Source organism: Pan paniscus, chromosome 6, assembly GCF_029289425.2.
Source record: "Pan paniscus chromosome 6, NHGRI_mPanPan1-v2.0_pri, whole genome shotgun sequence".
NCBI lineage: Eukaryota > Metazoa > Chordata > Mammalia > Primates > Hominidae > Pan > Pan paniscus.
Window position 1 is genome coordinate 46284275 of NC_073255.2, and position 22215 is coordinate 46306489.

At 42.3% G+C, this 22215-nt stretch overlaps 1 protein-coding gene across 3 annotated transcripts in view; it reads left to right on the top strand.

Moving 5' to 3' along the window:
* GLI3 (GLI family zinc finger 3) overlaps nt 1–22215 on the top strand; it is a 276357-nt gene that overhangs the window by 81042 nt on the left and 173100 nt on the right. For all 3 annotated transcript variants that reach the window (XM_063606217.1, XM_063606216.1, XM_034963994.4), the window contains exon 3: nt 8395–8637. In XM_063606217.1, the coding sequence (XP_063462287.1) occupies nt 8395–8637 (243 nt within the window). The remainder of the gene's footprint in view (nt 1–8394; nt 8638–22215) is intronic.

Below are 22215 nucleotides of genomic sequence, written 5' to 3' on the forward strand. Positions count from 1 at the left end.
TTAGAAAGGTTAGGAAATAGAACTTTGCTGGTGATGGGAGGAGGGTGTGGACCTGGGAACCAGCATCTGAAAGCACTGCCAAAGGAAGAAGCTGCTGCACACAGAGGTTTATTCCTTCGTGCCTTTAAAGGAAAACCAAGCTGTAAGTCCTCTGGCCACACAGGGGCTGGGCTAGATCTCCAGAGTGATAGGATCATTCCCATCGGAGGATGCAGCCAGGTGGCAGCAACCTGGACACTCTGGCCTTCTGAACCAGGCCTGTCATTGTTTCTGCTTAACTGTTGGCCGTGGATCTCGTTATGGAATCTTAACTGCTCAGGTCTGTATGTGCAAAGTAAGAGAGACTCTTCATTCTTTGATTGTCAAAGACTAAAACTAAATTCTCAAAGAAATCTCGAATACCTAAATGCTCATGAGACTGTGACTCACAGAGAGAGAGAGTCATAAATGTGCTACCAAGCAGAAGGCAAAATTTTTGACCCTCCTGGGAATTTATTGTACTGCCTTTGATGCCACTAATTAACTCACTCTGTGTAAGCAGAGACTGGCAACTAATAGCAGACTAATAGAAGAAGCTCCATGATGTTGTTTTAGAATTCTTAATTCAAGAAAGAGTCTTGGCAAGCGCTTGAAAAATAAGGTAGATCTCCTCCTCCCTTTTAAAGGCGAACCCGCTGGGGCCCTCAAGGGTACCGTTTTGTTTATATTTTCCTGTTCTCAAGTGCATGCTGGATTTGGCAAGTCTTTCTGTAGGGAGCTTTGAAAGATGGTTAGTACCCTTGGGTTTGTGCTTGCACTTAAGTGCCTGTTCAGGGCAGTGTTCAACCAGGTCACAGCGATCTTCGCTGACCTCGTCATCAGTGTTCAGAAGCATCCTCCCGGGGGTAGAGATGGGGCTGCAGACCTCTTATTTGTGAGGGTTCAGGGGCACAGGAAAATGTATGGAAACCCTATGGGCTACAGGGCATACTTGCTGAAGCTTCAGACAAGCTGATAGTGTTATCTGCTCATCATTGTCATTATCTTTTTAAAAAAAAAATACAGGAGGCAGCTTGCTCTGCATGCCATCAAAGCTTTCTGCTGCAGTGAGGGGAACAGCCATTTCAGGTTTTACATTTTCGTTTATCTGAATTCTCATCTTGCTCTCTCTGCCCACTCCCTTCTATCCCAGGGACCTCTTTTGAAGTTGAATGGAGCTCTGTAAACTGAGCAGTTGGGGAGTGAGGTGAGAATTTTGCCTTGGTTTGAGCTCTAACCTGCTGCTCTTTGGAGCAAATGGTTTCCAGTGGAAGCCATTGGGATATTGGTCAGTCTAGATTATGTTTTATTCTTTGGTAAAAAGAACAGTAGAAATATGAAAACAATTAAGCTACTCTATGGCTCTGATGGAGTGCATTTTCTTTTTCTTTTCTTTTTTTTTTTTTTTGGAGACTGAGTTTCACTCTTGTTGTCCAGGCTGGAGTGCAATGGCGTGATCTTGGCTCACTGCAACCTCTGCCTCCTGGGTTCAAGCGATTCTCCTGCCTCAGACTCCTGAGTAGCTGGGATTACAGGCATGCGCCACCACGCCCGGCTAATTTTGTATTTTTAGTAGAGATGGGGTTTCTCCATGTTGGTCAGGCTGGTCTTGAACTCCTGACTTTGGGTTATCCGCCCACCTCGGCCTCCCAAAGTGCTGGGATTACAGGTGTGATCCACCACACTTGGCCTGATGGAGAGCATTTTCTACTTTCTCTCCTTTCACCCTGGGACCTCCTGGTTGGTGAAAGTAGGAAGAGAGAGCAATCCCATAATCTTTGAGGGAGAGTTGTCACTTGAATTTCCCCAAGGCTTCAAATTCTGCTGCAGCCCTCTCATGTTGCAGGCCTGGCAGTGCAGTTTAAAGGTTGCAAACAAAGCTGAGTGCTTTCTCCTGATCCATCTGGGCCCCTCCCTCTGTCATCCGTCATTGTCAATGTGAGATGTATGTGTAGCTGCACAAGGGCAAAGTCTGACCCCGAGGGTATTGGAAATGTTCTTAGAGTAGGCATTGTTTGCTCACGCCCTTTGGAAGCCAAGCTCTAGACATTCTAGGGAGCAGCCCCTGGCTTTGGCAGAACTGCAGTCTAGATGGAAAGAGGAAATATTCTGCTTTTTAAAACTACAGGAACTTTATTCCCCCTTCCTAGCGTAATTCTGCAATGCTTTTGAATATACTTAGCCTCTTCTCTTTTTCATTTCTGATCTCTCTTTGGTCAGTCTTGGGGAGAATTCTGAAACAGGGAGCGAGGACTTGGATTCCGTTGGTTTTTATTCAAAGAGCATCAACATGTAAATAACCAAAGAAATAAAAGCTGATAAGATGCAACAAATGAATAATAGGAAAAAAATGAAATAATGCTCTTTGCAAACACAGCGAAGCAATTTCCTGGGAGGAAAGGAGAGACGATGATGCTCTGTGTCTTGTTCAGGACAGGAGGGCGGGGCCCCAAGCTTCTGGAGACACATTAAAAATGCCTGGAACACACAAAGCCCCTGGCCTAGTCCTGGAGTGCGGTGGAGAGGGTGTGCAGCGCTGAGTGGGGCCTGTGTGTATCTTTGTGCGTGGAAGGGGGAGGATTGCACCTGTGCGGGTCCTCCACGTGGGTCCAGTGTCTCCCCATAGATTTGTCATTTGGGCTTCTGTCGGTGTTTCCCAGGAGTGGATTTATGTTGTCAAAAACTTAATGGGAGAGTGTCTCAGTTTTGAAATTTTCTGTGCATAGCAATGTCATTCCTTTTCTTTTTTTTTTTTCTTTTTACTGGTGGTAGTAGTGGATGTTGGGGCACATATCCAGGTATCATTCCAAAAGCCTACCCAGAAACAGAGCTCTTGTCCTGTTAACAGGGGACAGGGAGGTGTGGATTCAGTAAAGCATACTGGGAAGTTTCTTTGCATCACTTACTCACCTGGGACATGACGGCTAGTTTCTGAGCTGGGCCTAATACCTTGTCCTACCGCCATCATTGGGTTGCTGTGAGGATCACATGAGATGATGTAAATAATGATGGGAAAGGGTTATTTCTTTTCTTAAGGATGGGGAAGATGTTTGCTTGTGAGGGGTCCAGATTAGTCAACAACATATTTATGGAGCCTCAGTCCTGTATTTTAATTCATTTGAACATGACTTTGTTATATCATTCAATATAGAAGTTACAAGGTTTCACAAATTCAGACCTTAAATATGGAAATAGTATTTTCTTGTTAGAATCTCATTTGGCTAGAAATCTGAGTATCCTCCGGTCTTTCCCCCCACCCCCCCTTAACATTTTGTTGCCTCCTCCCTGCCCGCCCCATCCTCCCTTCATTTTGGCTGGCTGCAACCTGAGTGCCACTTTTCTGGGAAAGCCTGATATTCTGACTTCAGTTTTGTAATTTAATGATGGAGAGTTTCCTTAGTAAACCAAATTTAGAGTCCTAGAATGCTTATCTTATATCCAGACCTTGAACATAAAAGGCATTTTATACCCGCAATTGTTCATTTAATGAGCAATTGCAGAGTGCAGGCCGGTTAAGGGATTGAGCTATATGCACTATTATTGCAAGAAGTATTCCGAAATACCAGAAATAGGACGTAAGCTCTGATCAGGGAGACTGCGAGCACAATTACCTTCTTTTCAAATCCTTCTGTGACACTGCGGGAGGAAAAAGGACTTTGAAACTTGAAAGGAAAGAGCTTGCTTTCAACCTCAAAAGCTAGGAGGAAAGGGCTCTGAAATTTGCTCAGAATTCCCAATTCACCATTAGCCTGTTTCTTCCTTTAGCCTCAAGGCATTCTCCGCTTTTTGAAAAGATGTTAAGAAATTCAGTCACAATAGAGAGCCTAGTTTTGAACATGTTTCACTCGGTCCATTGAGGTCTAGGCTCCAGCCTTTGTGTGGGGTGAATTGAGCTGAGCGGCTAGCTGGTTGGAGAGAGGTGAATGAGGAGTCGCTGTGCACTCGCAAATTCTGGCAAAGAAAAAAGCTCACCCCTTCCTTTATTTTACAATATGCATTCCTGTACAATCCTGCTAGTGGCAATATGTGGAGCAGAGCCTGTTCTTAAGTCAATACAGAGTACTTGGTTTATAGCAACTCTTGTTAAGTTTGTCTTGTAATTGAAGCTGCTGTTGACCTTGCTTGGGGACCATTTGTAAAACCGTTTATTTAGCATAAACTGAAATAATAAACCCTCCTTCTCTCAGGCTGATTGTGATAGGGTGACATTAGTTTGATTTAATGATTAGCCGCCTGACCCTTCTGCTGGAGAGAGAGGCTTGAATAGGGAGAGTTCACTCGGAAGCACTCAGAAAGAATACTAATGAGCTTGTTAAATTTAGCATGGCTCCAACCACTTTTAATTCCTCTAATGGGAGCAGCATTGCCTGGGAGAGGGAGAGGGAGAGGGAGGCAGAGAGACACCGAGAATGTTCCTAGAGGGTCTGCGCAGCTAGAGAAAGCTCACCAAGAGAAGTTGGCGCAAAGTAGCTAGCCAGAGCCTGGGGACTGTGTTGTAAGTATTGTCTGTTCTCTTATACTCCGCATCTTCTAGGTCTTGGGACAAGAGAGGAGTAGTGGGTATTAAAATGGGTTTTAAGGGAAAATCGATGTTAAGTGGGAAAAGGGGGTGAACACGTGTACTGTGAGCTCCTAATCAGCTAATTTTGTTAGGTGACAGGAGGTGTCCTTAGTTAGTGATGCCTGGCAGAGTTTTGTTTTTATCTTGAAGGAATCACCTGAAACTTTTCTTTCAAGTCATGGACAGAAAAAAACAAAACAAAACAAAACAAAAAAACCCGAAACCTGTTCCCTCGGTTACCATGAGAAATCGGATAGATGTCTGTCTGCAAGCGCCCACAAGTGCGTGTTCGAGTCCTGCTTCATGCAGCAACGTGATTACCTTCTCCAGACTTTTATTGCAAACGTCCTAAGCACTGCTTGCAAGGACCCCACTTTTTTTTTTTTCTGAGTTTCTAGCACCAAGAGTATCTGACTTGATGTCACTTGCTTTTGGATGAGTTTGGAAATTCTGGGACAGTTTCTAAAATGTGATGCTTTGGGCAGCTCTCTGGGGGCAGGGATTTGTTAACTTCCACTTGAGCATAGATATGAAAAAAGAAGGAGGTACAAAGTTTATGATGACAGTATTTAAAGTCATTTTTTCCTGAAAGATTTTAGTGAATTGCATGTTTCGGTTTGACCCCCGAGCTTGCAGCTGTTAAACATAGAGAAGTGGGAACAGTTGCCTTGTGTTTGGCTGTTAAAGTCCATTGGCAGATGCTCTTGGAGCAGTGGGCTGTTTGCTTACATTTTTGCAGCAGACTTCTGCCTGTTGCCATGGTGGACAGTGTGTTTCTGTCAATAATTTGGCCTGGCGTATCCTGTCTGCACTGACTCTCAAACTTTATTGAACAACTCGGCTCAACTGAACAAGATTAGACAGCTTTCGTCTTTTGGCTTGCTGAAGTGGTTGCTAAATTTATAAAAGCAGGCAGGAATATTGCTTGGAAAGTGTCCCTTTCACTGTATACAGAGTGCTTTCAAGCCTCATAGCTGTTTGTATTGTGGAGTGTGTATACTGTCAGGTTTTCATATGAATGCCCGTCAAAAGCAACTTGGTACAGGAGGTAAACTTCATGAAGTATTTGTCTGCTGGAGTTTTCCTTTTGGGGCGGCGAGGTGTGGTTGGGTAAAATTAGGGTAGCATTGACTATTGTAAAAGCAAGTTTCCTGATGGAAATTTTCACGTAAAAAAAATTCCTGCCTGCATTTAACTTTACTAAGAGAATAGTAATTTTAATTTAATTTTTTCCATATTAAAAATGTGCACTTCGGTTACTTCTTGTTATAACTTTAATATTTACTTTTGTTGGGTGAACTCTCATTAAGAAAATCATTGAGCTAAAAGGTACCCTCATTTCCACTCACCCTCCCCACTCCGCCGCCCCGATTACCCTCCTGAGTTTATTCTCTCAAGAGGTTGGGGGAATGGTGGGAAGAGTCTCTGGCCAGACCATAACCCATTCATTATTCAGTTATTTGTGAGGTTGGATTCAAATGCTCATCATAAACATGTAGTTTTTAAGACAGGGTTTATTATAGGGATGTCGTTTTAAGAGAAGAAAAGTTAATTTATTCTAGGACAATTAAGTCAAGGAAATCCTGTTTTAAACCTGGAACAGGTTAGCCGAGTTTGGTTATTCATCTTTCCCAGAGAATGCTAATTATGTGTCAGAGCCCCCCTGAGGAAGGGTTTTCTGGCCTCCAAATGAAGGTCCCTTTCTACAGAATTTGCACCTCAGTGCTAGAAGTTCATTTCAGATTTAAGTTTGAAATAAAGGCTTTATACAGAGCACAAATTAGTGGAAAATATGACTTGGGCCATTTGTAGGTTATAGGAATTTTTATAAAACTGACATAAGTTTTAGTGTTTTTGACACCCTTTTGCTTTTACGTAACTGCAAAATTCTTATTCTATAGACTGTGAATTTTCTGCTAATGAAGTACAAGGGTGACCTACTGCCTAAAAATATTAGTTAGAGGGGAAAATAAAAATGTATTTTATCTTTTGTAGTTTGTTTTAAAATTACAAGGAGCATGGTATGAATTGCTTTCATAGAGATCAATGTGAACATGTGGGATTACAGGTTTTTTTTTGTTTTTGTTTTTACTTGATAGATTAAGCATATAATTTACCCCTTAATTATAAAGTTTGGGATGAGGATCTGCACAAAACAATATTAAAATAATATTTCACAGTTACCTTGTAGTAGTCAGCAAATTCTCTGTAAAGACCAAAATATACCTCATTGTCTTTTCTGTTCTGCAAGTCATTTGCTAAGGTGAGGAATATATTGCTTAGTTTTCAAGTCCTACACACAGGCAGAAAGACTAAACTTGCTGCTGGCTTTAGGTAGTTCAAGTCCTGAGTCAACATAAATAGTATTTGTTATTTTCGGTTTGTATTTTTATGCAAGTCTGTGTTTACAGTTCTACTTTCTTCTGAATTTGAACAAAGTTATGAAACTGCTAAAGCATTATTCTTCTGTTTATTGGGGGAGCCCTTAGTTAATCATATCTGCTTATGGATTATTTTGAAGATAAATTTGTATATGAGAATAAGATGTGCCCAAGATCTATTTATCTAAAATGCACAACAATATTATTATTTATACCCAAATACAGTTTTTTTTTTTAAGATAGGAATAGGAAATGGTTTTTACATTAGATGTCTAAGTGGTACCCAGACAGCAGCTTTCTTTCCATCAGCACTTATCTGCCAGAGCACAGTCTGTTGATTAAATGTGGAACTTGTTTAGGAGCATGTAGTTTAGAGTTCATGTATGATTCAAAGAGATGAATTGGTCCACTTGTTGTGGGTTCACATAGGCAGTGTGATTTAATTTTATGCATGGGTTCTTTGATCTGCTATTATAGAAAGGTCATCCAATCACATTTGCAGAGAACCATAGTGGAGAAATGGAAAGTTCTTACTGATCGAAGGGAACTGAAGTATTAGGAAACTGGAATACCCGCTGTATATGGAATTTCTTCAAGCTGTTTCTTACATGTTTGAAGAAATGTATGGACCCATCAGAGCATGGACACATATCAACATCCCCCACACCTTCCTTCCTCACCCTCAGAGCCATCTCACACCTGGACTTTCAGTCTCACTCTGTGTTCCTCTTAGGTCTCAGCTTTGTTGTATGGACAGAAGCAGGAAGTATCTCACGAGAGGCTCTGTAGGTTTTCATGATTGGCACCTTTATCCCTTTTCACCAATGAGTTTTCTGTTCCATTTTTGGCTCTGTCAAATCTCTTGCTGGGTTACAAATCTGACTTAAAACAACAAAACAGCATAAACTTTTGGATAGCTTCCTAATAGGTCATTCTCTAGGAGCAAAGGCCCTACATCCCCTGGAGCAACCAGAGCCTCAGTGGGTAGCTGGAAGGACTTTGTGTCACCCCGGAGGCCCCGCCTCCCCAGGCAGGCAAAGGGAAGCTGGACATGCACAGTCTTAGATTGGCAAAGGTTTCAATTCCACGTGGGACCTGCAAGATGTTGGCCAGCCCATGAGCAGAAACCTCATGGGCAGACCCAGCTAGAAGCTGGTGATGCCAATTTGCCGACCCCTACATCTCAGTTTAATAGGCTCATTTCCTGCTCCCCTTCATCCTTCCCTGTGTATTTGTGTACTTTGGACCCTCATTCATAAACAATTTTGTCTGCAAAGATCCCATCCCAGCCCTGTAGCTCTCAAAGTTGCTGTGAATGAGAAAGATACTTCTTTTCCGGGAGAGGGATATCGAGAATGAGACCTAATTGATCATGGTTTTTTAATTGCTCCTTAAAGTAGTTTACAGAGTCTTTCATTTTTCTTCTTTCTTTAGAGGATGAAAGTCCTGGACAGACTTATCACAGAGAGAGAAGAAACGCAATCACTATGCAGCCACAGAATGTCCAGGGGCTCAGCAAAGTCAGTGAGGAACCTTCAACATCGAGTGACGAGAGGGCCTCATTGATCAAGAAAGAGATCCATGGGTCCCTGCCACACGTGGCAGAGCCCTCTGTGCCGTACCGCGGGACGGTGTTTGCCATGGACCCCAGGAATGGTTACATGGAGCCCCACTACCGTAAGTGCCCATGCCAGTCGGCACTTGTTCAGGAGCTATGGGGAGGGCTGTGTGTGTGTGTGTGTGTGTGTGTGTGTGTGTGTGTGTGCTTTATGAAGTTTTGGCTTGTATAATTTATTAAAAGGTGTAATTTTCTTTCCACTTTCCTTCTTACTTTCCCTACTTCTTTCCCATTCTTTTTAGAGAGAGATGTTTTCTTATGTCTCTAAGCAACATCAGTCTTCAGTGGGGCGGCCTTCAGGAGAGTGGTCCATTTGTGACTAATCCACATGAGACTTTTGTTGAGAAGTAGAACTAGAGTTACTCCATCCAAACAGATGCTGCAGGAGAAAAATTTGTTGTTATGAAGTTATGAAAGCAGGCTGCATTAAGAGAAGTGCTCAACAGCCGCAATTCCCATTTTTAATGATTTTTTAATTTAATGATTTTGCCTATTCCCATTTTTGATGGTTTGTAAAAACAAACCTCTTTTAACAAATCTGTGCTAAATTCCTTAATATGGAAGATTTTCCTTTGTGCTGTATTTTCCTCTCTAACCAGCGTGCCAGACACATCAGAAGCTCCTTTCTCAGCACTAATCACGTTTAAGAAATTAACTAGGACTCTGAACTCATGTATGGGATGGTTTTCTCCAATGGCAGAATATAAAGAAAAATGTATAAGGGTTGAGTTTATTTCTGACCTGTTTCTAGTTAAAAAAATACAATTTGGTTGTGGAGTAATGAAGTTCATATTGAGGTGCCAAAGCTTGCAGCTCTTGATTACAGATTTATCACCTTGCCAGGATTCAGACTTGCCATTTAACCTTCCCGGCTCCAATTCCAGATGAACCATTGAGCTCCAGTGAGGGGGACTGGTTTGTGTTTCCCCTTTTCCACATCATTCAGAAATTTTAGTGTTTTAAGGCAAAAGGTCATTAGCCAGATGACTGATTAGTGAGGACAGCTGATTAGTGCATGTTTTTTTGCTCAAGAAAGTGCCCAGGATAAAAGCTAATTTCATCCCTTCATTAGTTGGCTTGCAGCAAAGGGGAATGCTCACTCCTCAGATCAAAGGGCCTCGCATAACCTTAAGTCTCAGCAACCGCTACCCCGCACCACCTCCCCCCCAACCAGATTATATTGTTGGAAAAGATGGAAGCTACATTTTTTTTTTAAGTGGAGAGAGCATTTTTTAAAAAGTGGTCAGAAGCACGGAGGGTAGTTTTCTGGATTCTTCTAAGCTTTTGAAAAAGGTTACAACTTCTCTGTTTCAAAAGTGCTTGTCCGTCTTATTTCTGCAGATACAGAAATAAGGAGGAAGGCTATTGGGCTTGTTCCTTCCTTCATTCAGGGTTTACTTAGTTTTATTTTATTCATCTTTCCTTTTAGTAATGAAGGTTTAAAATAGCCTTGGTAGGCTTTTTCTCTGAGCACATTCCTAAGTTTTCTGCATTGTATTTTTATTTGTGAGTCTCTTTTAAACATCATCCATGCAGAAAATGTGAGGGACTCCTACATGCTTTCTACCTATATTTATAGACCCCAGTAGCAGACTTACTTTTTAAGAAAAATTCAGGCTAGACTCTTAGCCAAAGCTCCCTGCATTGTTTTTGTTCTTATGTGTGAACACAAACTTTTCCCATCTCATATTTATGTTTTGTTGTCTTTTCAAGATGCCCACTAATTAGTGAGGTATTTAATTAGTCAGGACAGCTGAAGAGTACTTCTTTTTTGGCTGACAGTAGTGAGCAGATAACCGTTAACTTTCTCTCTGTGCCATTCAACTTGCAGCTTGTTCTTGGTTCGTTTGTTTTAACGGTTTCCCCTATTGAATCTTCCTGTCCTCTGAGGGGCTGGGAGCTCTCTACACCTAGGACCCTTGTCTTCCTTCAGCGGTGCAAGTGGGACCCATCTCCTGGACCTCCAATGTCCCATTAACTAATGATGGGCACGGGAGAGCTCTTAGGGGGATCTGAATTCATTCATCATCACTCTGTTTTGAGGTTACAGCATTCATAGTGGATTATTCGTTACATTTTCCCACAATATTGTCCAAATCAGTGTTAAAATTATGTGATAACTTATAAACTGTATAAGTTCTCTGTAACCAAATGGCAAATAGAATTTTGACCTGCCATCCCAATGTACTCCCTAAATTGGTCATAAATTACATTATTATATAGATAATATGGATGGGAAGTCCTAAAGACTGCACAGATTGGCTCAACACTTGGGAATTTGGGTTCAAGGTCCAGCTTTGTCACTTGCTAGCTGTGTGACCTTGACAAGTGTGCTGATCCCTCTAGGAATCCTTTCCTCACTGTGGGATAGGGTGATAATATGACTGCCTGCTCCATGGTGTTCTTGTGGAAATTGAGACAATGCAAATAAAGTATTAACTAAAATCTCTGGCACATGGTAAGTGCCTCAAAAGTATTAAGGTAGTTCTTCTCTGCTTTCTCTTCCTCCTTCTCCTCCTCTTTTTTTCCTTCTCTTCTACATCATCCTCCTCCTCCTCCTCCTCATCATCATCAATATGTGATAAGCTGACTCTCTAAGTCATGTTTCTGAGGGTTGCACTTGTATTTGATTCAGTGTAGACTGTTTTTTTTTTTTTTCTTTCTTTCTTGCCAGACCTGGTCACCTGCTTGCCTGAGACCAGTTTCTTCTATAACACAGATTAAGAATTGAGCAAACTGCAAACCTGTAACTGTGGTGTCGTTAGAGCTGTGCACTGTGGCCTTCTGAACATAATCTTTTCTCAGTCAACCTCAGTAGATCGACTATAACTTTTTTCTGTTTTGTAAGTGAAGAAATTGTAAAGATTTTAAATGAGTTTGAGAAGTGTTAACATTTTAAATTCTTAGCAGAAAGTGTTTTATGTAACAAATGCAAACTTTAATACATGCAGGAACATAAAAGATATAGTATTATTTATTCATATTGAATATTTAAAGACATCCTAAACTAAGCCTCAGCATCATATGGGATATGACTTTACTTTTTCTTTAGAACTCTGTTGGATTACTTAATCTCCTACCAGTATCACAAGTATTTTTTGAGATACTTTATAATAAAATCTATCTGCTCACATGGATTTAATTATCCAGGCAAAGCTAATGATTGATGTGAATTGAAGGTGATAAATTTTCCATGAATTTTTTAGTGTATGAAGAAATGCCCTCTTTTTAAAATGAGACATACAGTTTTGGTCACATTTGTTTATCTTGTGGGCATAGCTTGTCTCAGTCGTGGGCCCTGTCAACAATACAAGCGCATTGCAGACCTTCAGTAGCTGAAGTTCAGAAACATCTTTTTAGGCCATTCCCCTTGCCCTTGAGTTATTTGCTAGCTCTGCTGAGCCGGTCAAAAGAAAAGACTCCTGTAATCCAGTGGCCTGGCCATGTGAACACTCACAGCAATTCCTTCATTTCTCTGTGGTTGGAAATTGTAGACTTTCCAAGATGCCTAATTTGTGTTTCTATATATATGAACTTTGTATTTCTAAAGTGTGGGCAGGCTTCCTGTAAGACCGGAAAAGGGAAAACCATTTTTGCTTTTTTTTTCCCCTTCAGAAGGACATCTGTAAAATTTTTATTGCACAAGATTTTATTATATTTGGGTATGCAATGTTGCATCTTCAGAAATTGTAGTTAGGCAAAAATCAAAGTATTTTAGGTTTTGTGGCTTAAAAAAAAAAAGAAAAAAGAAAACTCAGGGACAGCGGGCACTTCAAACATTCACAGCATATGTTTAGAATAAAATCTCCCGGGGGGATACGGGGTATTCTCTCATGAAGGGTCGCAGTGGACGGGCTGTATATCAAGGCGCAAAAGTAGACGTTTTAGATGCATGACTCAGACATGGCGTGGTGTTGACAGGCTTTCGGCTATAGGATCACTGGCGCTTTATAATTTGGGGGAACGTGGTAGGGGTTAGATTGGAGGACCTGATCTTCTTGTATCAGAGTCAGGGTAAGAAGCCCCATCCTCTGCCCAAAGATTCCTCAGCAATTTTCTTCTGCCCATGCTCTGTCTGTAGCCAGGTATTTCTAACCGCCATCTCTCCCTGCTTTCATTGACTGCCATGCATTTATCTTCTATAAACTCTCAAAGGCAGGTGACATAATAGTTAAAGCATTCCTGTACCCTGGCCGACACTTAACTTTTATTCACTTCCCTTTTCCAGAAAACATGTGTTGCATTGTCTTCTGTCTTACTGTCAAGAGTCTAGTTTTTAAACTCTTCCTGCAGGGATCTTTGTGCAAAGTTTCTCAGATTCACTAGTCATGTCATATTATAGGGTCTCTGCTGGTTTTGGTAAAGGGGGCAGAAAGATGCCTCCTTTTTAAAAAATTTCAGGTCTCCTTTACAGTTTTATAGTTGTGTGAAGGCTGCTTTTCTTCTGCCCCCAACTGCTCCTAAGCAGTAGTTCTTCATGGAAAATATGATTCATTCTTCCGTGCAAATGCTTTGATTGAAAACATACCACTGGTATTCTTCCTATGTTCCCCAGCTCAGATGACAGAACTATTGGTGGCTAATTAGCAAAACCTGAGGAATTAGCTTAAAGAAAAAACCCTGAATTTTTAATTGGCTTGCATTTATTTTCTGTGGAAGGCTGTTGTGCTCAGCCCGCTTGCATTCTTGTGTGCTAAAAAACTGCATAGATTTTTTTTCTACCTGTCTGTCTTTATATTAGGTGACTTTCCACATCCCTTTAGAAATACATCTTCTGAGTGAATGGAAGAGAGGATGTATATTTTACATATTTAATAGGTACACCTGCTCATACTTCTCTCTCTTACTATCCAAGTGTCATCTTGAGACTGTGAGAGACAAGAATGCCTAAGAGGCATAAATGAACAGTTTTGTCTTGACCAAACTGCAAAAGCAGTGACAGTTCCCTGAGCTCTTAGTTCTCTTCTCATCCAGACTGTCTTTTACGTCTTTGGAGAACAGTTGATGAGCCAATCAGAAATGCTTTGTTTTTTTTCTGCCCTTTAAAAATTAGATTGTTTAACCAGAAAGACTGATGTTGGGTCACACCCTGGGGGCTTTGCTAGGTCTCTTGCTTCCTAGGCTGTTAGTCTTGAATTGCAGTAAGAGCTGGAGTGAGGAGATCCAAACAAGTCCATGAACCTTTGCAAAACTGTTATTTGTGAGCTTGAGAATAACTCCCTGCTTATTCTTGTCTTTCTCTTAGAAATTCAGTAGAATGACCTGGCTTTCTTTTAGTAGTCCAGAGGTAATGTTTTAAGACTAGAAACAGTGAGCCACTTACATAGCCTTTTTTTTTTTTTTTTTTTTTTTTTGAGACAGAGTCTTGCTCTCGCCCAGGCTGTGCAGTGGCACAATCTCGGCTCACTGCAAGCTCCGCCTCCCGGGTCCATGCCATTCTCCTGCCTCAGCCTCCCGAGTAGCTGGGACTACAGGCACCCGCCACCACACCCGGCTAATTTTTGTGTGTGTGTATTTTTTAGTAGAGACGGGGTTTCACCATGTTAGCCAGGATCCATAGACTTTTAAAGAGCTGCATTGCAAGACAACTTGGAGCAAAGCAATACAGATTTAGGGATAATTCTTAGTGTTCCACATTTGAACTGTTGCCAGTGAATCTTGACTACTCTTGTGCCTGATGCGACCGTGAGTCTGCGTATCTCTGTTTTAGGAGATAGTGAATGAAACTGGGAACCAACAGTGAGAAAAGTCCCTGTAGCATTTAGAAAAATTTGTTAACAATTTTATTCATCAATTTTGAGGATAAATTTATTAAAGGAGACTGGGAGAAGCTTGAAGACCACCCAGGTCAGGAAGAGAAAGAAAAGACCAAGAGAGACCACATTTTTCTAGAGAAAATCACCTAGCCCCTTAGTGCACTGGTCCAGTCCTCTCTTCCCCTGCCGCCCGGCACTGTTCTCTTCTACAACGACTCAGCTCCCATTGGCCACTGCTCTGGTGCTGGCCCTGCCCTTGTTGCCCTGCTTGTATAGTTGTTTCTCCTGGACCAGTTACTTGCTTTCTCTTTGCCTTCAAATCCTGCTTATGTTTAAAGGCCTATCTAACAACCCACCTCCTTGGAAAGTCTCTAAGAGCCATCTTACAAGGATATTTTCCTACCGTGGACACTTGAGTAGTCATGTCATTCTCACCTTTAAACATATCACAGCTACTTCCTTGTGTTGCCCCTACCTGGCGGCCCGCCCTCCTTTGGAATAATGTGATTAGTCTGAGGCAGTACTTACTTTCTGTGGGCACCAAAACTCCTAGGGTAGGACTAGGGACTCATGCGTGCCACCATAGGGCAGAGAAGTTGGGAGCTGCTCAGATGCTTATCACAGTCACCATGGAGGTGGAATTCCAGGTGACCCATGCTCACAGCCTGCCCATCAGAGTGGCTTCTTGACCACCTGAAGAGACATTGCTGTTTCTGCTTCCCTTCTACAATTTAGTTATTGTACACAACCTCTGATCCAAACTTAGTCACCTAATCCTTCCTGAGAGCAGGCAATGTACAAAGTATTTATGGTACATTTGTACATTTGTAAAATCTGCAATTTTTTATTTTTTATTTTTGAGGCAGAGTCTTGCTTTGTCACCCAGGCTGGAGTGCAGTGGTGCGATCTTGGCTCACCGCAACCTCCGCCTCCCAGGTTCAACCCATTCTCCTGCCTCTACCTCCCAAGCAGCTGGGATTACAGACATGTGCCACCTCGCCTGGCTAATTTTTATATTTTTAGTAGAGACGGGGTTTTGCCATGTTGGCCACGCTGGTCTTGAACTCCTGACCTCAGGTGATCCGCCCGCCTAAGCCTCCCAAAGTGCTAGGATTACAGGCTTGAGCCACCTCACTGGCATAAGGCAGGGACTTCGATTCTTTGGAATAAGCTGGCATTTCACTCATAGACTTGGATGGGGACCGTAATTTTAAGTACTGTAAGATTAACACAGGAGAGCTGCCTCTCTTCCATGACACCCATCTGACATCGAACAAGTAGGTATTTTCCCTGTGGTTAAGGTGAGCATGATGTTTGTTTGCCTTTTTCCAAATTTCAGTGATGTATCTTGTCTTCAACAGCCTCTAGGCAATTCATATTTTGGTAATATCTTCCCAACTTAGCATCCAAGTATGCGTCTGATCCATGTTAATGGGAGGCCCCATCTGCAACTCAGTTCAGGATCATGAATCCAGTTGCTTAAAGATTCCATGTAATTATTTATCTTTTCTAATTTGGCACCCACCCAAATGGCACTTTTTTAGTAGTTGCTTGTGATTTCTTTCCCTCCGTCCTTTCCCTCCCTGTTTCCTTCCTTCCTTCCCTCCTAGAGTAAAGCATGAGAAACAGCAACTCTTGCCATTTCATAGCCATCTGCTAACAGCTTTCCCTCCCGCTTTCTTAATAGAGGCAACATTATCCTCGGCCCTCCTCCTTTTTCTTGTATAATTAAAGAATGTTACCTTTGATGTCTCTTGAAGCTGCAATCTCCCATCCTGCCTTAGCTTTCTTGATCTCATACCTGTAAATTTGTGCTGTATCTTCATAGTTCTTAGGGAAAGGGCTTGATTTTCCTCTGTGTGCTGTTCACAGTTTGGGTTAATTTAGAGTAACCGATCTGGCATTTTATTGCTCTCTTCTCCCTGTCTTCTGATATAGTTTGGATTCTTGTTGTAGTCTTTGAAAAGGATCCAACTTCCTCAATTCTTTAAGCTATTAAATTTGGGTCTATCCTACAATGGACTGTTCTCATCATTCTAATGTCTTCACTTCTTTTGAGGGGGGCCAGGCTTTTCATTAACCTCAGTTTTTCAATGAGTTTCTTCTTCTTAGAACAAAATAAAGCAAGATTCCATTTGATTCCTTTAGCTATTTATTTTTGTGTTCATTCTGTCAGTCATGTATTAATTGAGCATTTGCCTATTGAGTGTCACCTAAGTGCTAAACAGTGTTGAACAAAATGAGCAAGTGCCTGCTTCTGTGGAGCTTTAGGCCATCGAAAAGTCAATACAAGGGAGCTGTCAGGGGAGAGAGAGTGAAGAGTCCTTTGGGAGCAGGTGAGGGACTTACCCAGCCTTGGCAGTCCAGAAGGCCTCCTGGAGGAGGTGACATCTGAAAGAGGTGAGGAAAGAGTAATCTAGGCAAAAAGGAGCATTTGTCAAGGCCTGGAAGCCAAAGGAAGAACTGACATCTGCAGAATTTGAGAAGAATCTTTGTGGTTGGAGGGTGAATTTCAGGAGGGAAGTGGCAAAGACAGGGCTCAAGAGGTCCAGGCCAGCAGGCTTCTGTGAGGAGCTGTTTGTTTCTCTCCTGCAAGAGTCTGGGGTGATTACTAAGACTTGTTCCATGGCCCTTTGTATATTTAAACAGACCTTTGGGTTCCCAATCACTTACCCAGAATTTCTCCATTGCAGAATTGAATTCACCCCTGCTTTCAATTTGACAGCGTGCGACTCCGTCACAGGTCACAGGGCTCCCCTCCCAGGTGTCCCTGGCTGGGCTGCTGTCTCATTGGTCTTTAAGGATGTGCTGCTGCATTCCTTTGTGTAGCAGGTCATATATATATTTTTTTGAGATGGAGTTTCGCTCTTGTTGCCCAGGCTGGAGTGCAATGGTGTGATCTCAGCTCACCACAACCTCCGCTTCCGCTGAGGCTGATCTTGCCTCAGCCTCCTGAGTAGCTGGGATTAGAGGCATGTGCCATCATGCCCCGCTAATTTTGTATTTTTAGTAGAGATGGAGTTTCACCATGTTGTCCAGGCTAGTCTTGAACTCCTAACCTCAAGTGATCTGCCCGTCTCGGCCTCCCAAAGTGCTGGGATTACAGGCGTGAGCCACCATGCCCAGCCAGCAGGTCATATTTTTTCTTCAAGACAACACAATTTATTTTTACTTGTTCTCAACTGCTGAGCTGTTCTGTAATAGGTAACCCCAATCACCACAATATCTTGATCACAAACTACAAATAAAAAACATAGGAAATAACTGTGGCTTCGTTCCTAAAGAATTAACAGTGTTCTGTATCAAGGCACATTTTAATTTCCACTTACAGTGTTCAAAATGAAAAAAAAAAAGCATTGAGTTTTATTTTATTGGAAAACTCCCAAATGCTCTCACATCAGTCAAGCTAGAGAAATTGTGCAGCAGGGCCACGCTGAGGTTGGAGATAGGGCCCAGAAATAACCAAGTGAAATTCAGCTGGGAAATTTAGTAGCTAACACCACCAGGGGAGCATGAGAACAAAGACTGGCATTAGTGGAATGAGCCTGCAATCCAGCCAGGACTGAAAGAGTCTCAGGGGAGAGGATGGGACCCCGGAGGAGACTTGTGCCATGCTCCCTAGGGAGCCGCAGGCCTAATCAGTGGACATTGTGAGGCTCAAAGGGAGCCCACTCTAGGAAGCGGGGTGTTTACCTCGTCCACTGGGGGGACCCAGATCTGCATCCTGATTGTGCTCCTGTCTTGTGAGTGGAGTAAAAGGAGGTGCCTGTTTCCTAGGTAATTTAGAGAAGAGCAGAGAAGTACACGTGGGGGATGCTAAGAAGCAAATGCCAGCTCTTCTTCTGGTTTGCTTTCGTGGAATAAGCCTGTTTTCAAATGGGGCAAGATTTCACATTTCCTTTCCCTTCCCCTACCCCTGTGTCTCCTCTTTGTAAGAAATTTATTCCCTCCTCCCCCAGGGGTGAAGGGAAACTAACATACAATGGTAGCTTTCCTGTGACCTCGCTCCCTGCTAGAGAATCTGTGATCCACTCCAACTTGGTGTCTGTGATCCCAGCTTGGCTCAGTGAACCTGACCAAGTGGGTTGACCTTTTGATCAAATGTGCAGTTTACCTCTCATATATAGGTCTGTGAGATGCATTTTTATGTAGCCTCTATCTTTTACGATGAATGATGTTTTAAATGTAGTATGTGTTTATCACATTGCCACAGATCGATGATGTGGGAGATAGTGAACAATTGGAGACACCTGAGTGCCTCTGGGGGACTCAGTCTTTCTGATAACACTGCTGACGTGACCTGCCTCGAGTCTCACTCCATTAAGTACATGATGCATGATATTTATTTTCATTAAAAAACTTTGTGCAGTGTTTTGAGAGCCTGCTGTGAGTCAGACACTATTCTAGGTCCTGAGGGGTCAGCGTTTGCCAAAACAAATCAGGTTCTTGTTCTCAAAGCTGACATACCAGCCAGAAGAGACATACAACAAACACCTAGGCAGAGCCTTAACAAGAAGATACAGGTTGAGTACCCCTTATCTGAAATGCTTAGGACTAGAAGTGTTTTAGATTTCAGATTCTGAATATTTGCATATATAGAATGAGATATCTTGGAGATGAAATCCAGGTCTACACACACAATTCATTTATGTTTTATATATACCTTTTCCACACAGTCTTAAGGCGATTTTATATAGTATTTTAAAACAATTTTATGCATGAAACAATTTTAGCTGCATTTTGACTATGACCCATCACATGAGGTCGGTCAGGTGTGGAATTTTTCACCTGTGGCATCATCTCAGCTCTCAGAGTTTTGGATTTTGGAGCATTTCAGATTTTCAGATTAGGGATACTCAACCTATAGCTGGTGGTGCTCTGAGGGTAATAAACCAGGTGATGTGCTAGAGAGAGACTTGGGTAGGAATGTTGTGCCTTAGGTCAGGTGGGTGGGGCAGGGAAAGCCTTGCTCAGGAGGTGTCTTTGCAGCCAGAATAACTGAATAAAAAAAGAGAAGCTACCCTGGGAGATCTGAGGGAGAGCATTCTACTGAAAGGTTTGCCGTGAAAAAGTACCAGGAGCAGAGAGCATGCCAATGTGGTCATTGGCCAGGGGGTGGGACAGTAGGGGGAGATGAGATTGAGGGACCTTGTGGGCCAACAAAAAGCCAGTGGAAGAAGTGTTGTGATTTGATTTTTATTTTAGGACTGTCACTCTGGCTGGTGTGCAGTGACGTTTGTGAAGGCATGGAATGTGGAATCAGGGAGGTGACTTAGCAGGCTGCTGTTGCAGTGGCCCAGGTGGGAAATGATCCTTGCTGAAATGATAGCCAGCAGAAATTAAGCTCTCTGTCTGCACCACAATGTTATGCCATGGGCTTTGCTCTTGAAGTCACTAAATCCCCACAAAACAACCTTATGAGCGGTTGTCATGATTTTCCCCTTTGACATATGAGGAAACTGAGACCTGGTAAAGCTAAGTAAGTTGTCCATTTTTACATGGTTTGGAAGTGGCTGAACTGAGGTTTAAACCCGGTTTATTGGCTCCAGAACTCAGATTCTTCACCCATGTCCCATAACGGATGAGATTTCAAAATGATAGTCCAGATCTGTGCAAGAGCGTGGCTAAGTTGCCAGTGGTTTGGGATCAGCCCAGCTGGGGAGTGCTTGGAAACTATGTCCTGGAACCCAGGTGGTAGCATTGCCAGTTTTGGGCAGGGGCTTGGAGTACAAGGGTGTAGAATCAGGGAAGGCAGGCCAAATGCCACTTCGGTGTCCAGGCTTTGTTCTTATGCATCCCAGTGTCAGAGAGGCAGGAACTGGTCCTTGCTACCTCTGCCCTCCCCGTGCTCCAGGTGTTGGGTTGTAGGGGAGAATGAGACATTTCTTCTTATTTTGTTAACTGATATTTTGCAAAGAACTTAACATTACCTTACCTAGAAGTTAAAAATGGGGAAGCCTGTGGTCCTCTCTGTGCCCCCGTGTTTTGGAGGATGTAAGAGTTGGTACACAGTAGTAATCACCACCACAGGCCATATGTGTGATATTTCCCATGTGCCAAGCACTGGGCTGAGGACCTCATTATGTGATCTCCTTTAGTTTTCACACAAACTCATTTAGCACTTGAATTATAATTACGGAGATTATACAGCCTGCTCATGGTGCTGGTTTGAGTCTGGACTCCAGACCTCGGCTTTGTAACTGAGAAAGGGAGGCCTACGTGCATTCCTTTTCTAGCTGTCTTGTAAAACGTTGTCCTTCTCACGGTGTTCCTGTTGCCCCCACATCTGCTTCGTTAATGGTGCAGTGGCTTTTGGAAGATGGGCTGTCTCTTTGGATCAAAGATCTTAATTCATTATGTGAAATCTCAGTTCTCAAGAACAGTTTGTATAATAACTGGAGCTTTCACATGTCAACAGATAATACAAGACAGTATCTGGCCCTACCTAGGCATTTTTGGGGACCAGCTCTACCAGCCATACAGAGTCCACTGTAAGATCCTTAACTGTCTCTATATGTGGTTCTACACAGGGCTGCAAACCACCCTGCCCCACCCAGGGGAGGAGGTGGTGGGAAGACAGTATCCCCTTTGTTTATAAATATACTTAATGCTTACATGTGGCAGGGGGAGAGAAAGAGAAAAAAAGTGAGAGAGAGAGAGAGAGAGAAAAAACAGTTTTTTTCCACAAAGGCATCTTGGTATCCAACAGTCCCGCTAATATGGACAGTTCATGTCTCCTGACTTTGGTGTCTCAGATAAACTAAAAGAATCTTAAGCATGATGAAGAGGTTGGAGGAATGATTTATGAGAAAAGATCAAAAGGACTGAGTATAGATAGCAGGGCCCGTGCAGGCTAAAGACAGACATGGAAATTCTCAACCAATAACTTAAAGAAATATATGCTAAGGAAGGCCAAGACTGACACAGAGAGCTCTGAGTAGAAAATCTGTGAAAACAGTAAGAAGAAGACCACTGGGATCCCTTCCTGTCTCTGGGACCTGCAAGTAGGACTGATACTTGCTTTAAAGACAAATATGAGATATCTGCCTGGATCTGTATAAAGTAATGTTTCAGGGGACTTGATTTGACCTGAGATATATCTGGTCTGTGAGATAAAGATACATGTTGTGACAATGCTCTCCTGCTACATCAGGAAAATAAGAAAAGGCAACATTGAGACTTTTAAGAGTGACTATAATACTCTGAGATATAGTTAGCTAGAATAGTCTAAAGATCATGAAAAATTGCTACAAGGCTTTTAGAGAAGTCAGAGGGATGAATTTTTAGATTTTTTTTACTGGTTCCCCGACATTAATTGAGCTCCACACACAGTAGAATAAAAGACATGACCTTAGCGTTCTAGATTTTATAATTTGGGGAGAGAAAATAAGAAACAACACATGAAACAATTAAGTTGCATATCAACAAGTGTAAAATAGCAAGATAAAAGGCAGGACCTAGATCTGGTGACGGTGATTTTAGATTCCAAGGGGGTTTTTACAATAGAGCTTTGACTCCATGGCAAATTTAAATCCACTATGAAATTCTCCTAATTAACATTTCCCTTCTTCCTTCCAAATATCAAATTTATGGACTCTGAGAAATTCACATAACACATATGCCGATGCTGCGTTTTCTTTCTGCTTGATCCGTTCCAGCTTTTATTAAGTTTAATGCCTGACTTTCATTAATTTATGAGGAGTTGTGAACTGCAATCTGAAATGCTCCCCTGAATTTTAGAGTTTTCTTGCAGGGAAAATTTCACGTGAGCTCATCCTGACCCTTGCTAATATTTCAGCCAAGCACATAGTTTATTGTCTAATGACCTTTCAAGGCCCTTCAGTGATGTTGGCACGTGCTGTCATATTCTGAGGGTGGTGC